The following is a 22,607-nucleotide window of genomic DNA, read 5'->3' as shown; positions in this document are numbered from 1 at the left end:
GGGGTTACCGGCTGGCCTCAAGGCGCCCCGCGGCAACCACCAAAAAGGTCAGTGTGCTTACTTTCCCGCCTCACATAAACAAGCAAGGGGGTAGCGCCCCGCGAGAGACGGTGTGATGTCACATCCGGTCAGTGAGGCGCGGTTACTGAAAGGGAAAACGAGGGCGGAGGGGAGGGGCCAAGAAAGCGCGCGTTCTGGGTGGGGGTGGAGCCGGGTTAAAGACGCTGCGTCACGTCCGGGAGCCACAGATCCCGTGTGGAGGTGGTGCGGAGCAGTTGGCTTCCTAGCGGCGTGGGAAATAGTGTGCTCTGGCAGGCTGCTGTGGAACCTCTATAAAGAAGAATCAGGAGATTGGCATCTTCGGTTGAAGCACTTCGAACCGAGCGGCGGCAGCACCTACGAGTCATGAGCGACAGCGGAGAGCAGAACTACGGCGAGCGGGTACGTGGAGGTGCTGCAGGGGCGGCTGTGTGGTCCCAGTTTCTTCCATCTGTTTCCAGACCCGTCGACCTCGGACCGGGAGACGGGCGATTTTGGCTCCGAAGCTTGAGGCCGGGAGGATGGGAGTCGGGTTGAAAAAGCCTTTGTGGATAGTGTTTTTCGTCGTGAAGAGGCTGCAAGCAGGTTTATATGGCTTCGTACCGGAGTTGACGGTTTTTTCCGTTGTAAGGGGGGATTAAAAATGGCCGCTGCGTCCCCTCGGTGTTGGGGGAGGGGAACGGTATCTTATTTCGCCGTTGCTCTCCTGCAGAGCCTCGCCGCAGCCATCTTGGGCTGGCGGGCTGGGCGCGCTGCCAGAGGCACAAAATGGCGGCAGAGCCGCGCGTTCTCGCGGTCTGGGCTCGCGCCTCTCAAGGCTACTTGAGGGTTATAAAAAAAAAGGCATCGTTCTTTGGGGTCTTTCACGGGTGTTGAGGTTAGGAAAGGATCGTCTTATGGGCCCCCCAAAGGGTGAAGTTGAGTGTGTTCTTGAGGCTTTTAGGTTGGGGAGGAATAATTTGAGGTAGATTAAATTCTCCGCCCGTTAGTTTGAGGGGATTGCGAGCGCGGGCTTTGTGTTAGGTTTAAATGGAGTGTTTTTTTCTTTGATAACGAGAGGGTTTCCAGAGTACCCAGGCTCGTTATCAGAGTATCCAAAATGGAATAGATGACGAGGTTTCGCGATTTTCTTGTTCTACAGAATATTTTTCCGCTAGAGTGTGTTGGAGAAATTGGCGGGCAATGATTTTATGGCGCGGTTATTTCCTTTGTTTTAAGGTATTGTAATTCTGTGGGCCACGACTTGTGCCTTTTTTTTTTTTTCTTTTTCCTCCACGTCCCAGGTGTGGAGTTCGGTGAGGGTTGATTAAATTGCAGAGATAGAACAGTTCCTAGGTTTTAAGCAGCATGATGTAAAGCTTGGTTGCGTGGTGTAGGTTCTAATGAAGGTGAAACAATGCAAGGATTGCCAGTGTCTTCCGTATTTGGAGGTTACGGAGACTTTGTTAGATTCTCAGTGATAAAAAGCACTATACAAGTTGATTTTTTTAACCTGATGGGAATAGTTGGGGTGTTTTTACAGTTTGTTACTTGTTAGGTTTTTCGGGTAGAGTCACCTTGAAAGTCTCAGTAATTATCAGGCAAATCTATACAAATACCTTACCGAACTCGCAAAAAACCAGATTTGGGGTGGTTTAAGAATAAACGATATTAGTTCGTTTGTCGTGGTATTCACTAAAATACCACGACATTAGTTCGTGGTATTTTAGTGAATTTACTGTGCAACTTGGTTTGAACTTACGAGGCCTCTCTTCTATACTAAAACCAATTATTGGGTACTTTTGCACACAGTTTAGGGACTACAAAATGACTGGTTTCTGACTAGAGAGCTCCTGGTTCAATATACCTGAATAAGTTACTTGTGGTGTGTTCGAGGAGATGAAAAAATGCTCAAAGGAAAATAAATTAGTATAACATATAAGGGGGAAATAGTTGTAATTACTATATAGGTCCTGGTTTGAGACAACTCAAGGAGTGTCATCTCATTCATTAGGGTTTTTTTTTTTTTTTTAAGGGATGTATTTTCATGTAATAGGATGTATATCCTAGTGTTTTTCACAACGCTGTCACACAGAATATGGAAGAGAAAGCTATAAAATAACTGCAAGCTACATACAGTAATTAGTGTTTTTGTTTTTTCTTAGAAGTCCAGACTTTTCCTGGGAGGGATTTCCAAACTTTGAAGTCATGGGATACTTTCATTTCGTTTGGTTTGGTGTTTGTATGTTGTTGCTTTCCAGCTGGTGGTTTCAAAACAAATTGTTAGAATAGACCTAAAGTAAACATGTGTTTGGACTCCCAAAGACAGCTTGGCAAACCATAAAGGTTAGTGGAACAGTTAAAATGCCATAAAAAAGGACTAGGTAGGTAGAGCAGTCAGGTTTGCTGGGCTAAAAACTTCTTTTCAAAGTGCCTTGAAAGTAGTGAAAAATTGGTGTTCACAGCGCTAATCTTTGACAAGCCACTAGCCTCTGGAGCCTGAAAAATTCATTCCACTCTAGACGCTCAAACATTCCTGACTGGTCTTGTAAATCACTAATACAAATCTCGGGTCAGCTGTTATCTCACTCTTTATTTTTATCTAAATCTCTGATAGAGACACTCATATTCCAAAGTAACTCTAGAAATTTCCCCCCAACATTTTAGGTATTGGAAGTTGTTCTATTCTAAACAGAATGGTTGTGTGTGTGCGCGGTAAAAAATGAATTCTCTTAGGACTGGTTTAGTGTGTCCCCTTGCCTTAATTTTAAGTGCATTGGTAGGGTACGTCCTTGAATGTTTGTGGTTTGTGTGGCAGTTTTATGGCAGAGTCGACCTTTTACAAAACCTCGACCTTGGATTTTTTGTGTCAAAGTTAATATAAATTCAAGAAATGTGTCCAATTAGAGTTGACTTTCCTGGTCTGACCAAACCCATATAGAAGGAAAATTTTTTTTCTTCAAATTAACGTCTCTTCCCAGAATTTCAAAAAATTGTCCACATTTTAAATGCTGTGTTTTATTTACTTACGGAAAGAGGCTGACACCTTTGCCATAAGAGGCACTCATAGCAGTTATGTAAGTCAAAATTTGGTAGAATATTGACTATTTTTAAAGAAGTAATGTGTTTGCGATCTAGGGACTTAAGTCTTATTTTCTGTAGAAATGAATACCATCTGGATACCATCCCATCAGACTGCCTTTCAGATTCTGCATTTTTCTTTTCTGCTTAATCAAGGATTCTTTTTGTACTATTTCTTAGCCCCAACTCCAAATTCTAACTTTAAAAACTGGAATATCTTCGTCTGTTTCCTAGAGAATTGTAGTCATTGCATCAAATTCCCTTAATAAAATTAATTTACGTGGAGCAGGAAGAAATAGTTTTGCATCGTTTTATTTATTTCATTGTGAGTGATTAGGTATGAGTCTCTTGAACTGGGTTAATTAAATGCTTTAATATTGTGGATATTGTCTGAAACTGGAAGGTGGCATTTTCAAACTGAAATTCCAAGTGATTATAAGGTAAGTACTACTGGTTTTGGTAAAAAAAAAGAAAAAAGAAAAGGAATTCAGATGGTGAGAAATGGTGTAAATTAAATTTGCCTTGTACAGCCTTTTCCCTTATGGTATATCAAACCCCAAACCTAAGTAATAATTATTGATATTTTTATAGTTGACCTTAAACATTTTTGCCCAAGAAGAGAGCTACAATTGTGTAGATCTTTTGAGTCTTAGCATTGTCTTATGTTGGTCAGTTTTTACACATAAATTGTGTTTTCTCACAACATATGATGATGGATGGGGTGGTGGCTGATAAGTGTTTTTACCAAGGTTAGTGGCGGGGGTACATCGAATTAGGTATTATTGTCAGTTTTGTTTTTAAGCTGCAAACCAGGGGGAAGTTCTTAAATACAACAAGTAAGTCTTCAGGTTCCCCCAAATCTTTGCTTGAATTGGGTTTTGGAGTTTATGGTTGCTAGTTTTTATTAATAGAGGTTGTCTAATATGACAGGGTGAGATAATAAAGACCCTGTTTTTACATAGACTTTTGTGCTTAGGTATTAGCTGAAAAGGTAGTCTTCTGAAAGTCAAAAATCATACTTGCTATTGCTGGAAAGTACTGAAATGTTTTTGAATGTACATTCAGTGTACTATTTTTGCAAGAGAACTCTTAGAAGCATAGAGGTATGGCTGATTTAGGTATGTCAGGTGGTGGGGATTTTTTCAGAGCGTGTTCTCAGTGTCGGGATTTTTCTGTCCACCCAACCATCTGGTAGAGTGGCTACAGGAAAATGTGAAATAGGAGTATTGATCTCTGTGGCAGGATTGATTTGCTCCCTCCCAATTTTTAAAGTATTTATTACCTTGTAATCAGCCTAATGAGTTTGTACCCTTTTTTTTTTTACATATGAATTCCCGTTGTAATCCCTAGAATCATTTTAACAAATTGTATTGATGATAGGACAAGTTTCTGCTTATTTCTGAGGATCTCTTAACTATTAGCTCAATGGTTGGGTTTTTGGTTTTATAAAGTGACCACTTAGCTGAGTTGAAATAATAAATCTCATTTACGTTATTTAGTTGAGTGTTTTGAAGTTCAAATATAAAAGAAAGAATGTTGGGAAGGGGGGTGATGAAGTAACAGTAGGGAGGAGTCCATATTGAAAAGTTGTGATACCTAGATCTTTGGCCTCAATTCTAGTACCTTCTGCATCTAAGTCCTGTATCTGTACATACTCTTTAGGAGCCCATAAGAGGAAACCTGCTTGGGCATTCTGATTCCACGATTACATTTGTGCTGCCAGCAAACATTTCCCATTACATTTTAGTGATGGATATTAAAAGAAAAGAAATTACTGACTCCCTTAAATAAAGTTATTTGAAAATTTTCCTGGATTAAATAAATATTGAATTTTTAAAACTATATTGAAAAGTAAAAGACATCACAGCACTTCCCACAATAGCCATAGCTGTCTTTATGCCCAGATGGGTATAAAGACTTAACTTATTTAAAGAAAGCTTTCATTTTTTTCCCCCCAGGAAGAAAATAAAATGAGAGGAAATTGTTGACAGTGAAATCAAAAAGGTCATAAGGTGAACTAGAGGGAAACTAGGATGTTTTATGAAGACCGTATTTATTTTGTTTAAGGTGTTAGACACTATTATACTTGATTGATATTAAATCTTTTTAGTAATTCAGGAGGTGAGCTGCTATTTTTTCCCATATTTGCCACCTTTAAAAGTAGAATTTCTCTTTTGGACTGCAGAAGATTTTAAATAGTTGTTCATTGAAGGGGGGAGAGTTTATATTATTTGAAAACACCAGTGTTGCACTCTAGTTGTTTTCCTTGATAGCTATTCAAATATAGTAGTTGGTTGATTTGGTTTTAGTTCTAAATTTGAGTAGTTGGACCTTTAAAAATGTAGTCTCACTAGAGCAACTTGATAGGGAGGGATAGGTTGAACACTTCCCTGTGGTCCAAATTTCAGATTCCCTGACATTGCCTTTCTATAGAGCTCTTTAGAAATGTGGTATAAAATGTGTGAAATTAAATACATTTCTTGATCTTAACCCACACAAGTCACAGTTTGTAAACTGCTCCAACTGAGCCCTGTCATCATTGTACAAATGAATTGTCCGTGCTTTCCTTTCTTGCACTTCTGTATTAATGTGTCACTTTTTAAACTAGAGTTGTGCTTTTGACACTTAACATTTTCTATTGATGAATAAGAAGTGTGAAATGTAATTAGTTTTTAAATTGTTAGATGAACAGTAAATGTTCAGTTGCGCACTTCACATTCAACTTAAGCATGATAAAGCTATTTTGGAGTAGACAAATGAGGTTGATTACCAAAATAGGAAAACTATAGTTTCAGTTTTTTGAGCTGCATATTCTAGGTTTTTTTAAAAATCCAAAACAAGGGATTTTTTTTTTTTCTAGTTTCAGTTTTGGCACTGGATTTTATCCTGGAGTTTTAAAATATTCTTCATCCTGTTCTTTTTCTATTAAGGTTAATGTTGAAGAAGGAAAATGCGGAAGTCGTCATTTGACAAGTTTTATAAATGAGTATTTGAAGCTCAGGAATAAGTGAAGCTGAAATTTGAAAAAAATAAAAGAAAGAATGCATGCTAATTATCAGACCAGAAGTCCCACTTGTAGAATATTGAGCAATTTGTGTGAAGTGGGGAAGATGAAAGAAGTCAGAATTTGAAACGGAAGAATGAAGAAAAGAAATAAAAATGAAGTTAAGATAAGAAGTAATCTGGAATCAGAAAGCACTACGCTAAGTAATTACTAGTCTGTTTATGTGTCCCTGTATATTTTGCTAAACATGCATGCATTATTTGTTTAATAGAAGAAAATATATACAGGGTAAAGAAGTGCCTTCCAGGGGAAACGTTTAAATTAGGTAATTCTAATTTAACTTCTTAGTTAAATTTTTGAAATGCAATTTTAAAAAATAACCCTTTGTAGTCAAATATCAGGCAGGAATGAGTTCTCCAGCATGGGTAACAGTTGACTTCATGATGTTCCCTTTAGGTTTTTTTGTGTGTTTCTAGCTCTGCTGATCCTGGAGCATGAGTGAGGGACCTCCAGAGTTGGAACTGGTGGTCTCTGCCACCCCTCCCCCACACCACCCCTGGATTTGTACAATGTACTGATCCTTGTTCTTTGGTAGTGAGCTGTATAAGGTGGGGCAAAGGTAGGTTTACAGTTATGAGTACATGAAACACGGTTTATTCTCCTGCGTTATTTTCTAATATTTTCCATATGAACAACTAAATCTTTTGCCCCACCTTATATAGTAGGGTGTTGTCAGTTTTCCTAAAGAATGTCAGCAGGATGGTTATAAAACCAAACACTTAAAATCCAAGCAAAGAATTGAACAGGGTACTTTGGGCACTTATGAGAACATTAATTTCTTTCCAGATGGCAATAGTGGAAAGCTATGACCACTTAGGTCTTAACTTTAAGATGTGCGTGTGATAGATTCATAAGAATGACTTCTAATTCTTTTGCTTGTTCCAGCTGAATGACAAGGGTTATTGCTAAAAATCTAGTGGCTTCCTTTCGAATAAGGTGGGACACACATGCAAGTGAACAGGATATCTAACTCAAAGTGGCCATAGCAGCAGGTGCTTTGTTCATTTTCTCATTTTCTGCTGTTAACACTTAGCTATTAAAATGACATAAGTGTAGGTTATAAAGTAGCTTTATTCTAGTTTCCCACTCCCGTTGCCTTTTGGGAGAATAAATTCAGATGTTATGTCATTTTCCTTTGTTGTTTTGTTTTCGCTGAATTGGAGTAGTCAGGTAATTGTAATGTTGTTACCCTTCGTTTGGATGGGTCAAGTATACTTCCAAGGAATACTCAATGGTAGCCAACCAATAGCAGTCTTTACCCTATTGGGGATGCCAAGGTTATTATTTCGGAAATGAAGAGCCTAAAAAACTTTTCCTCTCACCTGAAACACAATTTTATTAACCAATGTCACCCCAGTAAATTAATAAAAATTAAAATTTAAGGAAAACCTTCCTCTGGGAGTTGTCAAATCTACCACTCATGGGGGAAAGTGACTTAAGTTTCATTTCTAGAGGGATCCATTTTCTGAGACTTTAGGGACTATTGTCATTGTGAAATTGACCTTTTTATGGTTTTTATTTATCTTGCAAGAAGAAAATTATTTCCATTTATAGTAGACAGTTTCCAGCATTTGCTTTGCCCTGTTACTGCTTTGTAAAAAATGTTTTGCTGCATACATACTTAATGGTAATTTTGTATTCTGAATGAGATTAGGCAGAGTTGAGGTAAAAGTGATGTGAAAAGGATATTTCTATCCATGCCCGTGGATTCTTATATTAGGAGACCTTGAAAGGTCCTTGGGGTCCCAAAGAGAAAAACTTAGCTAGTCTTCACAGAGGTAGAAGGGAGTTTAGCGTTTGATTACATAGCCTAAGGTAGAGAAAAGATGAAAATAAACAATTAGACCATCCTATACCCATTTGGTGGTTTTGTGTCCTGTGGCCAGAGGTTTTCCTTTCCTGTACCCCTCACCCCCACTCCCTAAGCCAAATGAGGAAGTATGGGGGGGGGGGCAGGCCTCTTGTTCTGGGCAGTAAGGTACACACCCCAGGAGGGCTAATCAGTGCTTTAGAGGGCGGGCAAGTGGGGCAGAGGTAACAGAAACAAGGTTACAGGAGACACTTGTGCCAAGAAAAACCAGATAGGTAAGATGGCATAAAACTTCAGAAGTTTACTAAATCAGTGAAACTTATCTAGCATCGTAAACACATACGGTCCTTTTAAGGAATGTAGATACCCAACTCTAGACTTAGTAAAATCAGCTCCAGTATGGAGACTTGGTGTTTTAAATGCTGTGCAGGTTTACAAGAACCAGTTTTAAGTCTTCTTGACAGCATCCAGGTTTTTAAATAATACACACAAAAAAACTAGCATTTGGATGGTTATTCCTACTTCTATCACCTCTTTCAAAAAGTTTTTGTAAGATAATCCTGCCTTCTCAGAAGAGGAAGGTGAAGGAATTTTGTTGGACAGCTGAGTTTGGTTGTAGGTGGCATGTAAGTTTATGACAAAGCTTCAATCTATAAGAACTGAGTTCCTTGAGCAGTTTTTAGTGAGCCTTTGTCTTTATTTTAATCAATGCTCATCTTAGTTTCATGATCCTTTTCCTTGAGGTACTGATGTCCAAAGTAGTACTTTTTGGGTAGGGTTTTAATGTGTTGGCGACTCTGGCTTTGTGAGCTGAGAGTGGACTTGAAATTTTCCTTGTGTGTAGATGGTTTTCCCAGCTGGCTTTACAGATCTGCCTGTGGATTAAGGTTTAAAGTTAACTATATGCTTTTAGACTTGGCTAATGATTTTAAGTCTCCTTTCTTCTAGACAGGCTAAATTTGCATGTATTTCCAAATCAGCTAATGGCCAACAAAGGGGTTTAACTTTTTGAAGAATATCCCTGATGAGAAGAGTAGGTAGAGGCATTGTTTTAGGTACTAGCCTAGCTAAGTATTAGTATAGAAGGGAAAATCTTTGCATTCTGGTGTTTTCGCAGGGATTCCTGGTGTAAGAAATGATCACAAGATACCTGCATATAACCAGTTTCAGAGATTGAGAAGTCTTATAGTCTGACAGCTACTGTATCTTTGACACTAGATCTGTTAGAGTTTCATGGGGGAAATCCCCGTAAGGATTAGAACAATCTCTTCTCTCTCTCAGTAGTGAAAAGTATCTCAGCTTGAAAGGAGGCTCTTCTGTTGAATGAAGCAAGAGGCTTAAAAAGGGGAGGTGATCTTGACACTCTACTCCCTTCCTTTCTACTCAGATCCCTAGTCTGGCTGGTTTCCCTTAACTACAATAGCTTTGTTGGTAATCTTTTTTTATTATATTGAGCTCTCTCTTACAGAGCAAGTTGTACTTTATCTGGTTTCCATTAAAGGTTATAATTGTTCCATGATGTAATCTAACAGTGGGATAAACAAAGGTATTTAGGAACTTTTGGGTCCCTGTTAATATCTCTTCTCCTAGATTAGTTTTTGCCTGTGGTAGAAATAGTACTCACATTTTTGAAAACTACTTTGTTTGGAGTATCATCTTTGCCCAGAGAACCATTTCCCCTGTTCCGCCCCCGTTTTCATTTTTAAATCTCAACATGGTGGAAAGTTCCATATTTTATGTCACATCATACAATGTTTTATAAAGACTTTGAAATGTTGGCAAGTTTTTAAAGTTGTTTCTGGCCTAGAGACCAGATCTCATTTTACCAGCTGTTTCTTACTCTAATCTTCTTCAAATTTTATTTTGTCTTTTCTGTGTTGCATATCCTTTTTTTTCTCCGGGCGTCATAGGAAGGCTCCTCCAAACTTACTCTCTAAATCCAGAACATAGTCTAATGTGTTTGGGACTGTAATTTAAAAATAATCCTGTCTTCTGTTTTTTGTTTTTTTGTTTTTTTCCCCCAAGAATGACCAAAATATTCCAAAGTTCTACCATAAAGGGGGGTCTCTTTATAATGACTTTTATTCAGCAGTTTCAACATTGATTTTCAACTGTACGCTAATGTTGGTTTCTTTTGAGTCTGGCCATATTTTACTCTTTCTTGGGTGGAAAAACTCACTGGACTGTATACCCTTTAATTTCCCTAAGATTGGCTAATTTGAAGGTTGTCTTGCTTGGTATGATACCTTAGTTAGCTATCAGTGTGAGTATTCTTTATTCCAGTTTTCTGTTTCTGCACCTTGGCAGAATGTTTCTCTGGCTTCATTGTTTAATTACATATGTATGCCTTTCCTGCTGATGAGTTGACCATTGGTGAACTACTAGTTATCCTATTTACTTATTTCATTAGTAAAGGTGGTTTTTATTTGTTTTTTGCTTGTTTTGAGAGAGCAAGATCTTCCTTTTTGTGCCACTTTACTGGCTAGTCCTAGTTTTGATTGGGAGAGCTGTGGGTATGGAGTATATACCTGGACTTTGTTTTTTGTGTATAATTCCTGAATTACCTTTCTGAGTCTAGATTATTAGTGTCTTATTTAATGTTCTGGTATTAATATGTACTTTAGATAGATTTTTAAACTTATTTTCAGCTTGCCCTGGCTCATCTCTTAACTTGAGGAAGCTATAGTTCTCTGACACCCTCTCTACTCCTTTGCATAATCCACTGCCTTTCTGCTGTAGCTCCTTCTGGTTCCTTTGAGGATCTTACAGAGCCTCCCACCACGGTTAGATGGAACAGGGTCTAATGTTCTTCAAGCTGGTCCTTGCTTTCCACTAGGCTTCTACATTTCTCTAGTACTTGAAAAAGGTTGTCCTTGTCTCTTTTCCCACTGAATAATAAACATAATCTGGAAGGTTGAGGTCTTATTTTAAAGTGAAAAGCATTTTAAAAGTAAGTTTTATGATTTCATAGGGCTTTGTTTTTATTGGTGGTAACTTGATTGAAATAGGTTTAAAGTATAGGTGTCATAGTTATTAATAAGGTTCTTTCTCACCCTAGTCTTTATGGCATAACACTCCCTAAACAGTCCTTGGGCAGTCCCTCAGCTGCTTGGCTTTGACACCCCTTTCTGGAGAGAGTGGGGTCAATTAACTCTTATCCCTGCTCCAAAAAAGGTGAAAGTTAAAGTTAATTGACTTATGTCAATTGGAGCAATGTGATTGTTACACCAGGTATATTCAGTTCCTGCCCTTACCTATGTTTTCTTATCTTGGAAGGGGATTGCTTTCCCTCACCATTTATCTTACAGCAGCTTATTTGTTTTTAAAGTTGCCCAGAAAGTATACAAATTAAACTTTTGACATCTACGTGTAGGAATCCCGTTCTGCTTCCAGAAGTGGAAGTGCTCATGGATCTGGGAAATCTGCAAGGCATACCCCTGCAAGGTCTCGCTCCAAGGAAGATTCCAGGCGTTCCAGATCAAAGTCCAGGTCCAGATCTGAATCTAGGTAAGAAAGACTGTCTTGGGATTTCCTTCTGTTACTCTCTTAGCTTTGAAATTGGTTTGAGCTTTGTAAACTAGGAAGATAGAGAGGGTTAGATCATTTGTTGGCCTATATAATGCTAGGGCTAGAAACGAACGTAATTGAAAGTTTTGGGAGACTGAACACTTAAGTGGTTAAGAGCCTGGGCTTTTCAGTTAGGCTTTGAATCTTACCTCTGTTTTTTTCTGGCTTGGGCAGATTACTTAACCTTTTTCTACTTTAGCTTGCTTATCTATGAAGGCAAGTTAGTACTAGTACTAGTTCTTCAGAATTGTTGTGAGGATTCATTATGAGTTTAAGTAAACTGCTTATTAGTATGGCAAATACACTGCAGAACATGTCTTTCAGTAACTGCAATTTTTGATAAATAGGTGTAGTCTAGTATTTTATACATGTATGTATTTAAAAAATGATGATGCAGCTCACTAGTTTTAAAATGTCGGTCAAGAGTAGCCCATACATCCTGGTTTGCGCAGAATAGCCCTGGTTTATTATGCCTGTTGTCAGGCATAATTAACAGCATCTCTTTTCTTTTACAATGTGTCCTTACTGGTTTAGATGGCAAGTCATATGGTTGCTCTAGTGAAGAACAACACTGCTGGGGGAAAACTGCTGGTGATCTTTGTATTAAGTGAATAGTGCGGGCATAATGGGAGAAGCAGAAAAAAAAACGGGATGGTGTATTCTGAGGGGGAGGGGAGGCACAAATCAAAGAAGTATAAAATGTATGTTTTCTGATTTTCGAAAAATAATTGAAATTGTTTCGTTATTTTAAGAAATGTTGGAAGAAAGCTAGTTGTTTTGGAACTCTTCCTAGAACAGTTGAATTGACAGCAAAAAAAAAAAATGATTTCACTTGTTACCATGTTAGTATATGCCTGGATTGTGTTCTGTCCTCTGAAGTTTAACTCTAGAGTAGACTATATGGAAAGAATTCAAAGCCATATCTTGTCAGCTATTTTAGTCATGACCTTGAGGCCTTTGTTTTGCAGGTCTAGATCCAGAAGAAGTTCTCGAAGGCATTATACAAGGTCACGATCTCGGTCTCGTTCCCATAGACGATCCCGTAGCAGATCTTACAGTCGAGATTATCGAAGACGTCATAGCCACAGTCATTCTCCCATGTCTACTCGGAGGCGTCATGTCGGGAATCGGGTAAGATGAAAAATAACTTTGTTTTTGAAGCTATGGACTTCTAGAACCATCTTATTTAATAATAAAGTTTTCTCTGCATGGGGGGGTGAAGTTAGAACTGATTTTATTTGACAGTGGAGCATTGGCACTGAATAATATGTGGGTTACCTTTTGAGGCTTTTTAGTGTTTTGAGATAGTCTTTTTAAAAGGTATCTATCTCCCAGCTCAGGTAGCTCAGCTGGTTAGATAGAGCATTGTACAGATGTGCCAAGTTTGCAGGTTTGATCTCTGATCAGGGTACAGAGAAGAATCAACATATGGATGTATAAGTAAGTGGAACAACAAATGGATTCCTCTCTTAACAAAAATAATTTTTTACTCAAAGGATGTTTCCCATGTAATGGTCTACATTTGGACAATAGGTTACTTTATTTGTCTATAAGTTGTTTTTTATTTACTTTTAGATTTTAGAGAAGGGAAGGGAGGGAGAAAGAGAGCAAGAAACACCAGTGTGCTAGAAATATATCAATCGGTTTCCTCTTGTACTTCCACAACTGGGGACCTGTCCAGCAGTCCAGGGTTGTGGCCTGACTGGGAATTGAACCCGTGATCTCGGTTGACAGGCCAGCACTCAGTCCATTGAGCCACATCAGCCAAAACTTAGTTAACATTTAAGTGTAACAATTTCATATTGGTAACTTGCCAATGAAATGAAATTTTAAAAAGTCCCTTGTGCGTTACTATTATGAGTATATTAGATTGTTTTGTGTGTGTCTGTTCTGTAGTGATGTTACTCAGGTTTTCTGGGTTTAATACCTTTTATGTAATGCTTTTCTGACTTTCCCATATAATTGTAAGTAAATTTCTTTCAGGTGTTTAGGCTTTTTATTGTCCTCCATGAGAGGTTCTGAATGAGGTGGCATTTAGTGTGTTTATGTTGTGATTTCATTGTATGATCTAAATGGTTTTGTTAGGCCTGTGCTTGTTTTTGAGAGTGCAATGGAATTTATAGTAAATGAATGTGGAATAAAGAAAAGCTTGAGGTAAAATTATGGCAACTGGGATGTCAGCAAGATGTGGCTCGTTTTTCTTTATTAGGATAATCAAAGTGAGCTGCTTAAATGTTTGTTAAAACAGTTTAGTACACATCTTTGACTTCATTTGTTTGTATATATGAACAGCTTGTGTATGTAATGTTTCTAAAAATAGAATTGAGCATGCCTTGTGCCTTTGGCCATTTTAAGTATTCCATTGTATGGGCAGTATATCTTAAATCAGCATTTTAATAGTTTATCATTTATTTCTCTTGCTTGTAGAGATAATGCTATTCTGATTATTTGTGTACAAACTGAATGTGTGGATATTTCTTGGAATAAATTCCTAGAAAGTGAATCGCTTGCAAAGTGTTTTAATCTCTTTATTATCTAATGGGTTGGCCCAAAAGTTAGTTTGGTTGTTTTTTTTTGTTGTTGTATAATGGCTCAAGTAGCATTTAATTCTCTAACTTCATTCAAAACAATTTTGGTAGATTGCATTGTGACAGCTGCTGTATCAGTGTGCACTTTAAAAAAAAAGTTAAAAAATTGGTGAGTTTTTGTTCCTCTACTTTAATACTGAAGATGGAAGATGATAACGCAGTCTTTTCAATGTATTACACATTTTTACTTCAAGAAAGGTAGAAAAGTAAAAGAGAGTTTGTGAAGTGTATGGAGATGGTGTTGTGAATGATCAAAAGTGGTTTGTGGATTTGTACTTGTTGATATTTTGTCCAAATAATTCTTTGCTGTAGTGTAGGGCTGTTTTGTGCATTGGAAGATATTTAGCAGCACCCCTGGCCTCTCCCCACTAGAAGCCAGTAGTAGCAGGAGGTAGTTGACATACTCAAAATACCCAAATCAATAAAGTTATTGGTATAAGTGAAAAGAGTATCTTTCGTGGGAAAAACCATACGGGCTTTTTGGCGAACCCAATACTTTTATTGGTAGTGACGTTTTTTGGCTAATTTGTGTGGTTCCCTTTCTAGTAAAAGTTGAAGATCAAGCCCTGGCTGGCCCAGCTCAGTGGGTTGAGCGTGGGCTGCGAACCAGTGTTGTAGGTTTGGTTCCCAGTCAGGGCACATGCCTGGGTTGCAGGCCGTGGTCCCCAGCAACCGCACATTGATGTTTCTGTGTGTCTCTGTCTCTCTCTGTCTCTCTCTCCCTCTCTCTCCCTCTCTCTCCCCCCTCCCTCCCTCCCTCCCCCTCTCCCTCCCTCTCTCCCTCTCTCTCTCCCTCTCCCCCCTCCCTTCCCTCTCTAAAAAATAAATAAGTAAAATCTTTTTAAAAAGTTGAAAATCCATTTTTCTATTTCTAGGCAAATCCCGATCCCAACTGTTGCCTTGGCGTATTTGGATTGAGCTTGTACACTACAGAAAGAGATCTAAGAGAAGTATTCTCTAAATATGGCCCCATTGCTGATGTGTCTATTGTATATGACCAGCAGTCTAGACGTTCAAGAGGATTTGCCTTTGTTTATTTTGAAAATGTAGATGATGCCAAGGAAGTAAGTAAAAGCGTATATGTACCTTGTAAAATAGTGGTCGTGTTGTGAATGCTCAAGTACTAAATCAAGTACTTGGGTAAGAACGATTTTTGTTTTTATATTGTAAATAGGATGTGTAAGCTGTACATTGAATTAAAGTACATTTCTTTTGGGAATAGATTAGAGTACTGCTTTTAACTTTACTCCAGCTCAGTCCCACCACATTATTTTGAAGTAAATGTTGATGCATATGACTATTTCCAGATGTGTGTGGGGGGGTGTCTAAATATAGGTATCAAAAATACGAGAATGTTAATATCTTTAGAGTATTCGATCAGTGTTTATTTACATTGAGCAACTTTCTAAAATGAAGGACATTTAAAAACAATAGTTTCAACTGAGAAAAAAGTTCATATATGTTGACAAAGTGATTTCATATTTAGATGTTAATTGACTTAAGGAAGAATTAGGAAGTAAATTTTTTTTTACTATGTAGACTGAAAGTAAAAGTTTAATGCATGAGTCTGGGCCGAATTTTAAGTATTTCGGCTTTATATGCATACAGATTGATAGCTTATGTCATCTCCAAGGGATATATAAGGAAGAGGAAAGCTTAGGAAACAATGAAAAACCATCTGAGGTCAATGTTGAGGTTGGGGGTTCAGCTCTAGATAAAATTGTGTGGTTATTTATGAAAACTATACTAATTTTTTTAAAACCATTGAACTGAACTACTAAAGGAGGAATGGAAAACTAAATGCAAGTAATTACAATGGATGGCTGATATTCAAGAGATTTGAAGGAATGAATGATTTAGGACGGGTGTCCCGCTCCTTCCTCTACTTTAATACTGAAAATGTAATTTTCATTTATGAAATTTTCTTCCCAGTTGTTTCAAGTCTTAGCTCATGGATCATATAGTTTGCCAGATACACACTGCTTTAGAGCTAGAAGCATTATAAATTTGTTAGCATAATTCAAGTGTTTCGTGTTTTAAATTGGCCTTTGTACCTTTTTGGATAAACTCTTCTGAATTTTTAGGGCTAGCTTTTAAAAACTTAATAGGAGAAACAACTTAAAAGTTGAGACCATAATGTTCTACCAGTGTTAATTTAATGCATCTAACTGAAACATCCAGTCCAACTTTACTTAAAGCTATTGGGTAGTTTGTGACTTTGTCCAGGATGTATATAACAACTTAATGTACTTTTTGAAGGCAAAAGAGCGTGCCAATGGAATGGAGCTTGATGGACGTAGAATCAGAGTTGATTTCTCTATAACAAAAAGACCACATACCCCAACACCAGGAATTTACATGGGGAGACCTACCTAGTAAGTTTATTTTGAAGGTAAAAAATTTGATTGACTAGTCAGTGTGTTCACTTTCTCCAAGAAATACATGTACTGCAGGGAAATCTTGGCCATTTCATCTAATTTTGCCACAGTATAAAAATCCTTTTTTCTCTCTCTCTTTTGTTTCTCTTAACTGGCTCAAACTGTATTTGATGTTCAGAGGAAACATTCCATTTGTGCCACAAATTCTGATGAACACCATTACGTAGACCAAATCCCACTTTATCGTAGAAGAATATCAAATATTTGTCTTTGCTGGGTAATTAAATATTTCTGATTAGACCATTTTACCCATAAAATCAAGTTTGTATAACTCCTACTCAGATGCACTTTCTATTTTTTTTATTTCCATAAGCAGAATGGAAAACGGACTTCAGTTTTTACAATGAACTGATAATAAGATAGTTCTCTTTTGTTTTGTCGTCATTCTTATCAGTGTGTATGTTACAGCTTTAAATTGAATTCGTTGCTTAATTCAAATAGGCTAATAAGATAGTTCTCTTTTGTCTTCATTCTTATCAGTGTGTATGTTACAGCTTTCAATTGAATTCATTGCTTAATTTAAATAGAAGGCTCTTATAATTGTACCATACACACAGGATTGTACCATTAATTGTCCTGTTTCTAATAGGCTAAACGTTTTCCCACTCTTGAAATCATATTCTCATGTGCCTACATGGGTTTCCAACCTACAGCCCAACGCAAAATTGTAAATTTAGTTAACGAGATTTTTTTGTGGTTAGGTGTTGTAGTGTATTTAATGTGTGGCTCAGGGAAGCCGAAAGGTTGGATACCCCTGCTAGGGAAAATGTGGCATTGGCTAAAGTGGAAAAAGCAAGTTAATAAAATATATTTATGTACATTGTTAGAAGGGAAGAGAAGGGCCATTATTTATTCACTATCAGTGAGAATTCAATGGAAGTAATACTCATTTTTTTCAGTTAATTCATATGCAGGCCTATGAATTTTTTTGCCCAGGAGAAGAGAATAAACGTTACACTTGAAGCAGTTTTTCATTCATGTCCACAAAGCTTGTCTGTGTAGATCGTATTACCCTTAAGATCCAGCTGAACATGGCATGCCTCTGCTGCTGTTAAATATCTGAACAGTTTTTAACAGCCAAAGTCATATCTAGAAAGATAGGGAAGGCCATTTGATATTTGATGAAGATACATTGTTATTCACAGTGGCAGCTCACGCCGTCGTGATTACTATGACAGAGGATATGATCGAGGCTATGATGATCGGGACTACTATAGCAGATCATACAGGTAAGGTAACCATAACATCAGTTTTCAGTTGCCAAAAACTTGAAGGAAGCATCCGCTCTTCTGAATATCTGTTGCAACATAATTTAAAGCAGCACTATACTTTGTAGCTTTTCATAAAAGCATTACATTTTATATCAAGATACCAGAACTAGAGTTTAAACTAGATTTTAAGGTTTTGTGTCTTTTTAAACAACATGTGTATTTCAAGCATGACAATGGAAATGGAATTAGAGGCCATACTTCAATGTCCCTTCCCCTTTTTATAGCATAAAGTTGTATTTTAAAAGTTAATGTTTTATGAAGCAATTTTTTTGTATATGTCGTGTGTTATATACTAAAAGGCAGAAAAACTGATTCTCTGGAGAGTCCATGAAAATAATAATAATTCAGTCTTAAGATGGTAAGTTTGTTCGTTACTAAACTACTGACAAATTTTTAGGGGCTTATTAGGAAAATGTCTATCATGCTTGAAAAACAAAAGATCTTTTTTAGAATACTTTCAAAGATAAAAAATGAAGTACAAGTTTCCCTTATTTTAGCAACAGCAGGTAATTTAGACCTTGCCTTACTTGTCAAAATGTAAATTGTGTAGTAAGTGTTAACTGCAGTAGTAATCCATGGTACCTAATGTGATGTGGTGTTGGAGTGTGGATATCTTTTTGCATGCTATTTGGTAATGTTGTAAGAAGTTGATGGTTATTGATGTGTTTTATTACTCATTATCTATGGAAATGAGTCTTTAAGGGTCCTCTCAATGACATTCTCCAGCATTTTATTGCTAACAGCAAGTACTTTTGCATTAAATGGCACTTTAAGGGATTGATTTGTGGGAGCTGAGAAAGTTACAGTGGTAGGCTTGATTTTTATTTTAATTAACTTGAGCACTTACTTAGAAAAGTTCTTTGTTCTAATGATACTCATTTTAACCACCAGAGAGAGCTCTATGCCAATTTGTAGTTAGCATTTTACTTTTATAAGAAACTAGATTTCCTTTTTGCATGTTTTAGTTTTACTGCATGAATTGTGTTTTTTTTTTAAAAACTCATAAAGTAAATGCATTTCTGCCTTCACAGAGGAGGAGGTGGAGGAGGAGGAGGATGGAGAGCTGCTCAAGACAGGGATCAGATTTACAGGTATGTCCTGATTTAAAAACTGTATGGTACAAATGGCTCACATGAAGCCACTTTGGTACAGGTGTTTTGGTAGTTAAATTGTAAGTGGCACTGCACACAATTGGATTGCATGAAGTTTATAAAATACTGTATTGTAACTGAAGCCAAGTGATGTGTCCATTGCTTTGTGTGTTTACAGAAATTAATTGGGCTTTTATTCAGTGGCACCATTTTATATTTATTTAACGAGATAATGATGGTACAGATTAAGGTCATTGGCATAAACCCATATTTTTAGTCTTTATTCCTGATACCCATCCTCGTATACTACATTTTCTTTGTTGGCTTTTTATAAGCATCTTGGAATAAGCATGTGAGCACTTTAGTCAGTCTTTTACAAAATGGAATCACTTGGTTGCACTGGCATTTGTTTTTTGGGTGTGGTTCATGAGGTTTTGGTTACAACTAGTGGAAAGGCATTTTTTTCTTTAATATTTAACTGAATAGGATTTAAAATGGGTTAGCAGAGCATCTTGTAGAGAGAATATAGCAAGGAGTATTGACTTCTGATAGTTTTGAGTGATTGTTACTGGACCTGGTACTGTGCTTCATTCTCAGGACTGAAAAAGACCTTGAAGTCCCATGACTAACACAAAATTTTTGAAGGTCATTGATGGCCTTCTTGTTTCAGGCACTGATAAAGAGATTGTGTATCATCTTTGTATTTAATTTGTGATCTGTGGAGTCTTAGATGGTCTTGACATTTGTTTACAGAAGGCGGTCACCTTCTCCTTACTATAGTCGTGGAGGATACAGATCCCGTTCCAGATCTCGATCATACTCACCTCGTAAGTTTTTGTCTTGATATATTTTAGTTTGTATAATGTAATTGTGTGGCTTGCCCTAACTTATCAGGCCACAGCACAGTAACTGTTTCTTTTGCTGAGAAAGGATTAACATATAAGTAGTTCTGTGGGTGGGTGTGTCCCCAAACTAGGTTTGGGGTTCCACAAAGTCTGAAAACAGCCCCGTGGGATCTTGTTGCTAATTGAAATAGTAAATGTATATTCTGTCACCATTTGTAGCTTTTCTTTTTCTGAGGAGTGCTTGTAATTTTTGCACAGTTTGGAAACATCTGAGTGACTTGAAGCCTTAGCTTATATTGTTATACTTACCTATTGTTTCACATTGGTTTTCATTTCTAGTGTGACTCTTATGTGAAAGTCTTACTCTATTTTCTCAGAAGTGAATCTGGTACATAGGAATGACTGAATGGCAGAGCAGTCTAAAATTCTAAACATTAAATATACTTGATAATCAGTTTTCATTGTTGATACCTTTTCTTTCTTTTTCAAATCCCAGGTCGCTATTAAAGCATGAAGTGGAAGACTTTCTGACACCTGCCCTAGAGTTTGGATATTGTTTGTGGACAATATTTTTTATTGTCTCCTGTTTAAAAAGTGAACAGTGCCTAGTGAAGTTAGGTGACTTTTACACCTTTTATGATGACTACTTTTGGTGGAGTTGAAATGCTGTTCTCATTCTGCATTTGTGTAGTTCGGTGCTTTGTTCAAAGTTAAGTGTTTTCAGAAAAGTATGTTTTGCATGTATTTTTTTACAGTCTAAATTTTGACTGCTGAGAAGTTTCTATTGTATAAAACTTCATTTAAAAGGTTTTTCTACTGAATCCAGGGTATTCTGAAGATCGAAGCCTGTGTGTAAAATGCTACCAAATGGCAAAAAGCAACAATAAAGTTTGATTTTTACTTTTCTTTCTAACATATCAGTGCTTAGCAGAACTGTTCAGATTAGGTTGTCAGCAGTAAATTTGAAGACCAAAAATGCCCATTTTTCTTCAGTCCATAAAACATACCATACTTAATATACCTGCAAGTAAGTGTTAAAAATTATGCTCTGTAACTCAGTACTGCTAGTATTAGAACTAATGATCTTTCAATAACAGCAAATGCTTAATGCTTATATAAATGTGGATTTGTCAGCCTTTATATAATCTGTATTGTTTATAGCAGGGAGTAAGAAAAGAGTTACACAATGTATGACTTTAAAAGGCTATTTCTTAAAGCTGTTTTAAGGGGATAATGGTATTTCAACTGGTTATCAGTAAGTGACAATACATTCCACCACAAATGTACTCTCGTTCTAGCTTTTAGACTATATTAAAAAAAAACTGGGTGCTTCAGAGTTCAGGAAAAGAGAAGGGAACACTACTGTGTTGTGGATGAACTGAAGACTTGCCTGTTCATTTTTTAAATATTATTTTCAGATCCTTTGCTTAACAGAGGAGGCCCAATTTCACTCAAATGTTTTGAGAACTGTGTTAAATAAATGCAAATGAAAAGTAAAAGGCTGGTACAACTGAGTTTACAAAGAAGATTTTGTTTATTTTAACTTTGTTGCTTAAAATCAATACATAGTTTTTAAGTCCTTTGTGCAGTATCCCTTGGACTGAGGTGTATTTTTGGTGCTGGTTTTCAAAAACACCCCCAAGCATGAATTGTATATTTTTGGGAAATATGTTAAGAGCAAGTAACTTAGATGTTGGGGTGATTCATTTCATCTGGGAGGTATTAAATAACTCTAGTCTAGTCTTCATGCTTGTTTGGAATGCCTGAAATACATGTTTTCTGTATGGTGGGGGGTTTTTTTGTTTGTTTTTCCTTTTCTCTCCCCCTCCCCCCACCCCCCCCTTCTGAATTTCAGTTACTTGCATGGCCTGTTTGAAGGAATTTGCTATATATAGGGTAACTTTGTTGGCCTGCACCTTTTACAGTACGGGCATATCTCAGAGGCACTGCAGGTTTGGTTCTAGACCATCACGATGAAGTTACGTGAGTTTTTTAATTCCCCAGTGCATAGAAAAGTGGTGTTCATACTGTATTTTTACGAAGTACAGTAGCATTGTCCTTATAAACAGTGTACATAATTTAATTTAAAAATATTGCTTTAAAAAGGCTAACCATCTGAAACTTGCCATATTTACCTTTTGATGGTGGTTGGTCTTGCCTTGATATTGGTGAAAATTCAGTGCCTGCAAAACGCAATAAATGGTTATGCCAGTACTTACATATTTACTGTGTCCAAGGTACTTTATAAAGTACTTTCTGATATGTGTTCATTTAGTTTGTAGCAATCGTAATGTATTTTACCTTGAGTCAAATAGCAATTAAAAGGTGCACTGTTGTGATCAGGACCTGGGCATCCAGTTAGCACTGATAATTATGATGCCATTCTGCCTCTAATTAGGGTAACTGGATGACTAAAAACATTAATGGAAAATAGACAATATCTGCAGGCATTAATTTGTTAGACTTGACTGGGCCGAGTGTCTCACATGTATACCTCTTGTACTTTTGGTAGCTGTTATATACACATTCAGTCCCACCCCTGCATGTTTGTATTTCTATTAAGCATCCGGAACTAAGTAAATCTGTTCCTGGTAGATTTTTAAAATGTAATCATAACTAGTTTGGAAATAAGAATTGGCCCCTTGTGTGGTTATGCACTTTGAATTGTAGAATGTGGTCCAGAAGAGGTTGGGTTATAAGGGATAGGTTAAAGGTTGAGAAAGCCTAGTTTTGTGATAAAAGTATATGCAAAGGGGTGTAGTGCTGCTTACAGGTGTCTTGCTAGGTGGCAGAATGGGTAAGCTAGAAGCACCAAAGCAGTAGGACTTGGTCAG

At 37.2% G+C, this 22,607-nt stretch overlaps 1 protein-coding gene across 2 annotated transcripts; it reads left to right on the top strand.

Annotated features, from left to right (window-relative positions):
• The first annotated feature begins 239 nt into the window (after positions 1-239).
• On the top strand, positions 240-21,364 carry TRA2B (transformer 2 beta homolog). 2 transcript variants are annotated; one of them, XM_045851454.1, is made up of 9 exons: positions 240-441; positions 11,347-11,480; positions 12,509-12,671; positions 15,004-15,192; positions 16,388-16,503; positions 17,712-17,795; positions 18,869-18,928; positions 19,682-19,755; positions 20,270-21,272. In XM_045851454.1, the coding sequence occupies exons 1-9, from the start codon at positions 406-408 to the stop codon at positions 20,278-20,280; spliced, it is 867 nt and encodes a 288-aa protein (XP_045707410.1). In that variant the 5' UTR covers positions 240-405; the 3' UTR covers positions 20,281-21,272. The 2 variants fall into 2 exon arrangements, with proteins under 2 accessions (XP_045707410.1, XP_045707411.1); XM_045851455.1 differs by lacking the exon at positions 11,347-11,480 and having other exon boundaries at positions 20,270-21,364.
• The last annotated feature ends 1,243 nt before the right edge of the window (positions 21,365-22,607 follow it).

This window comes from Phyllostomus hastatus, unplaced genomic scaffold (genome assembly GCF_019186645.2).
Source record: "Phyllostomus hastatus isolate PE091 unplaced genomic scaffold, TTU_PhHast_1.1 phas_contig_86, whole genome shotgun sequence".
Taxonomy (NCBI): Eukaryota; Metazoa; Chordata; class Mammalia; order Chiroptera; family Phyllostomidae; genus Phyllostomus; species Phyllostomus hastatus.
Note: the sequence above shows the minus strand (reverse complement) of the source record. Positions and strands in the feature narration are given on the sequence as shown.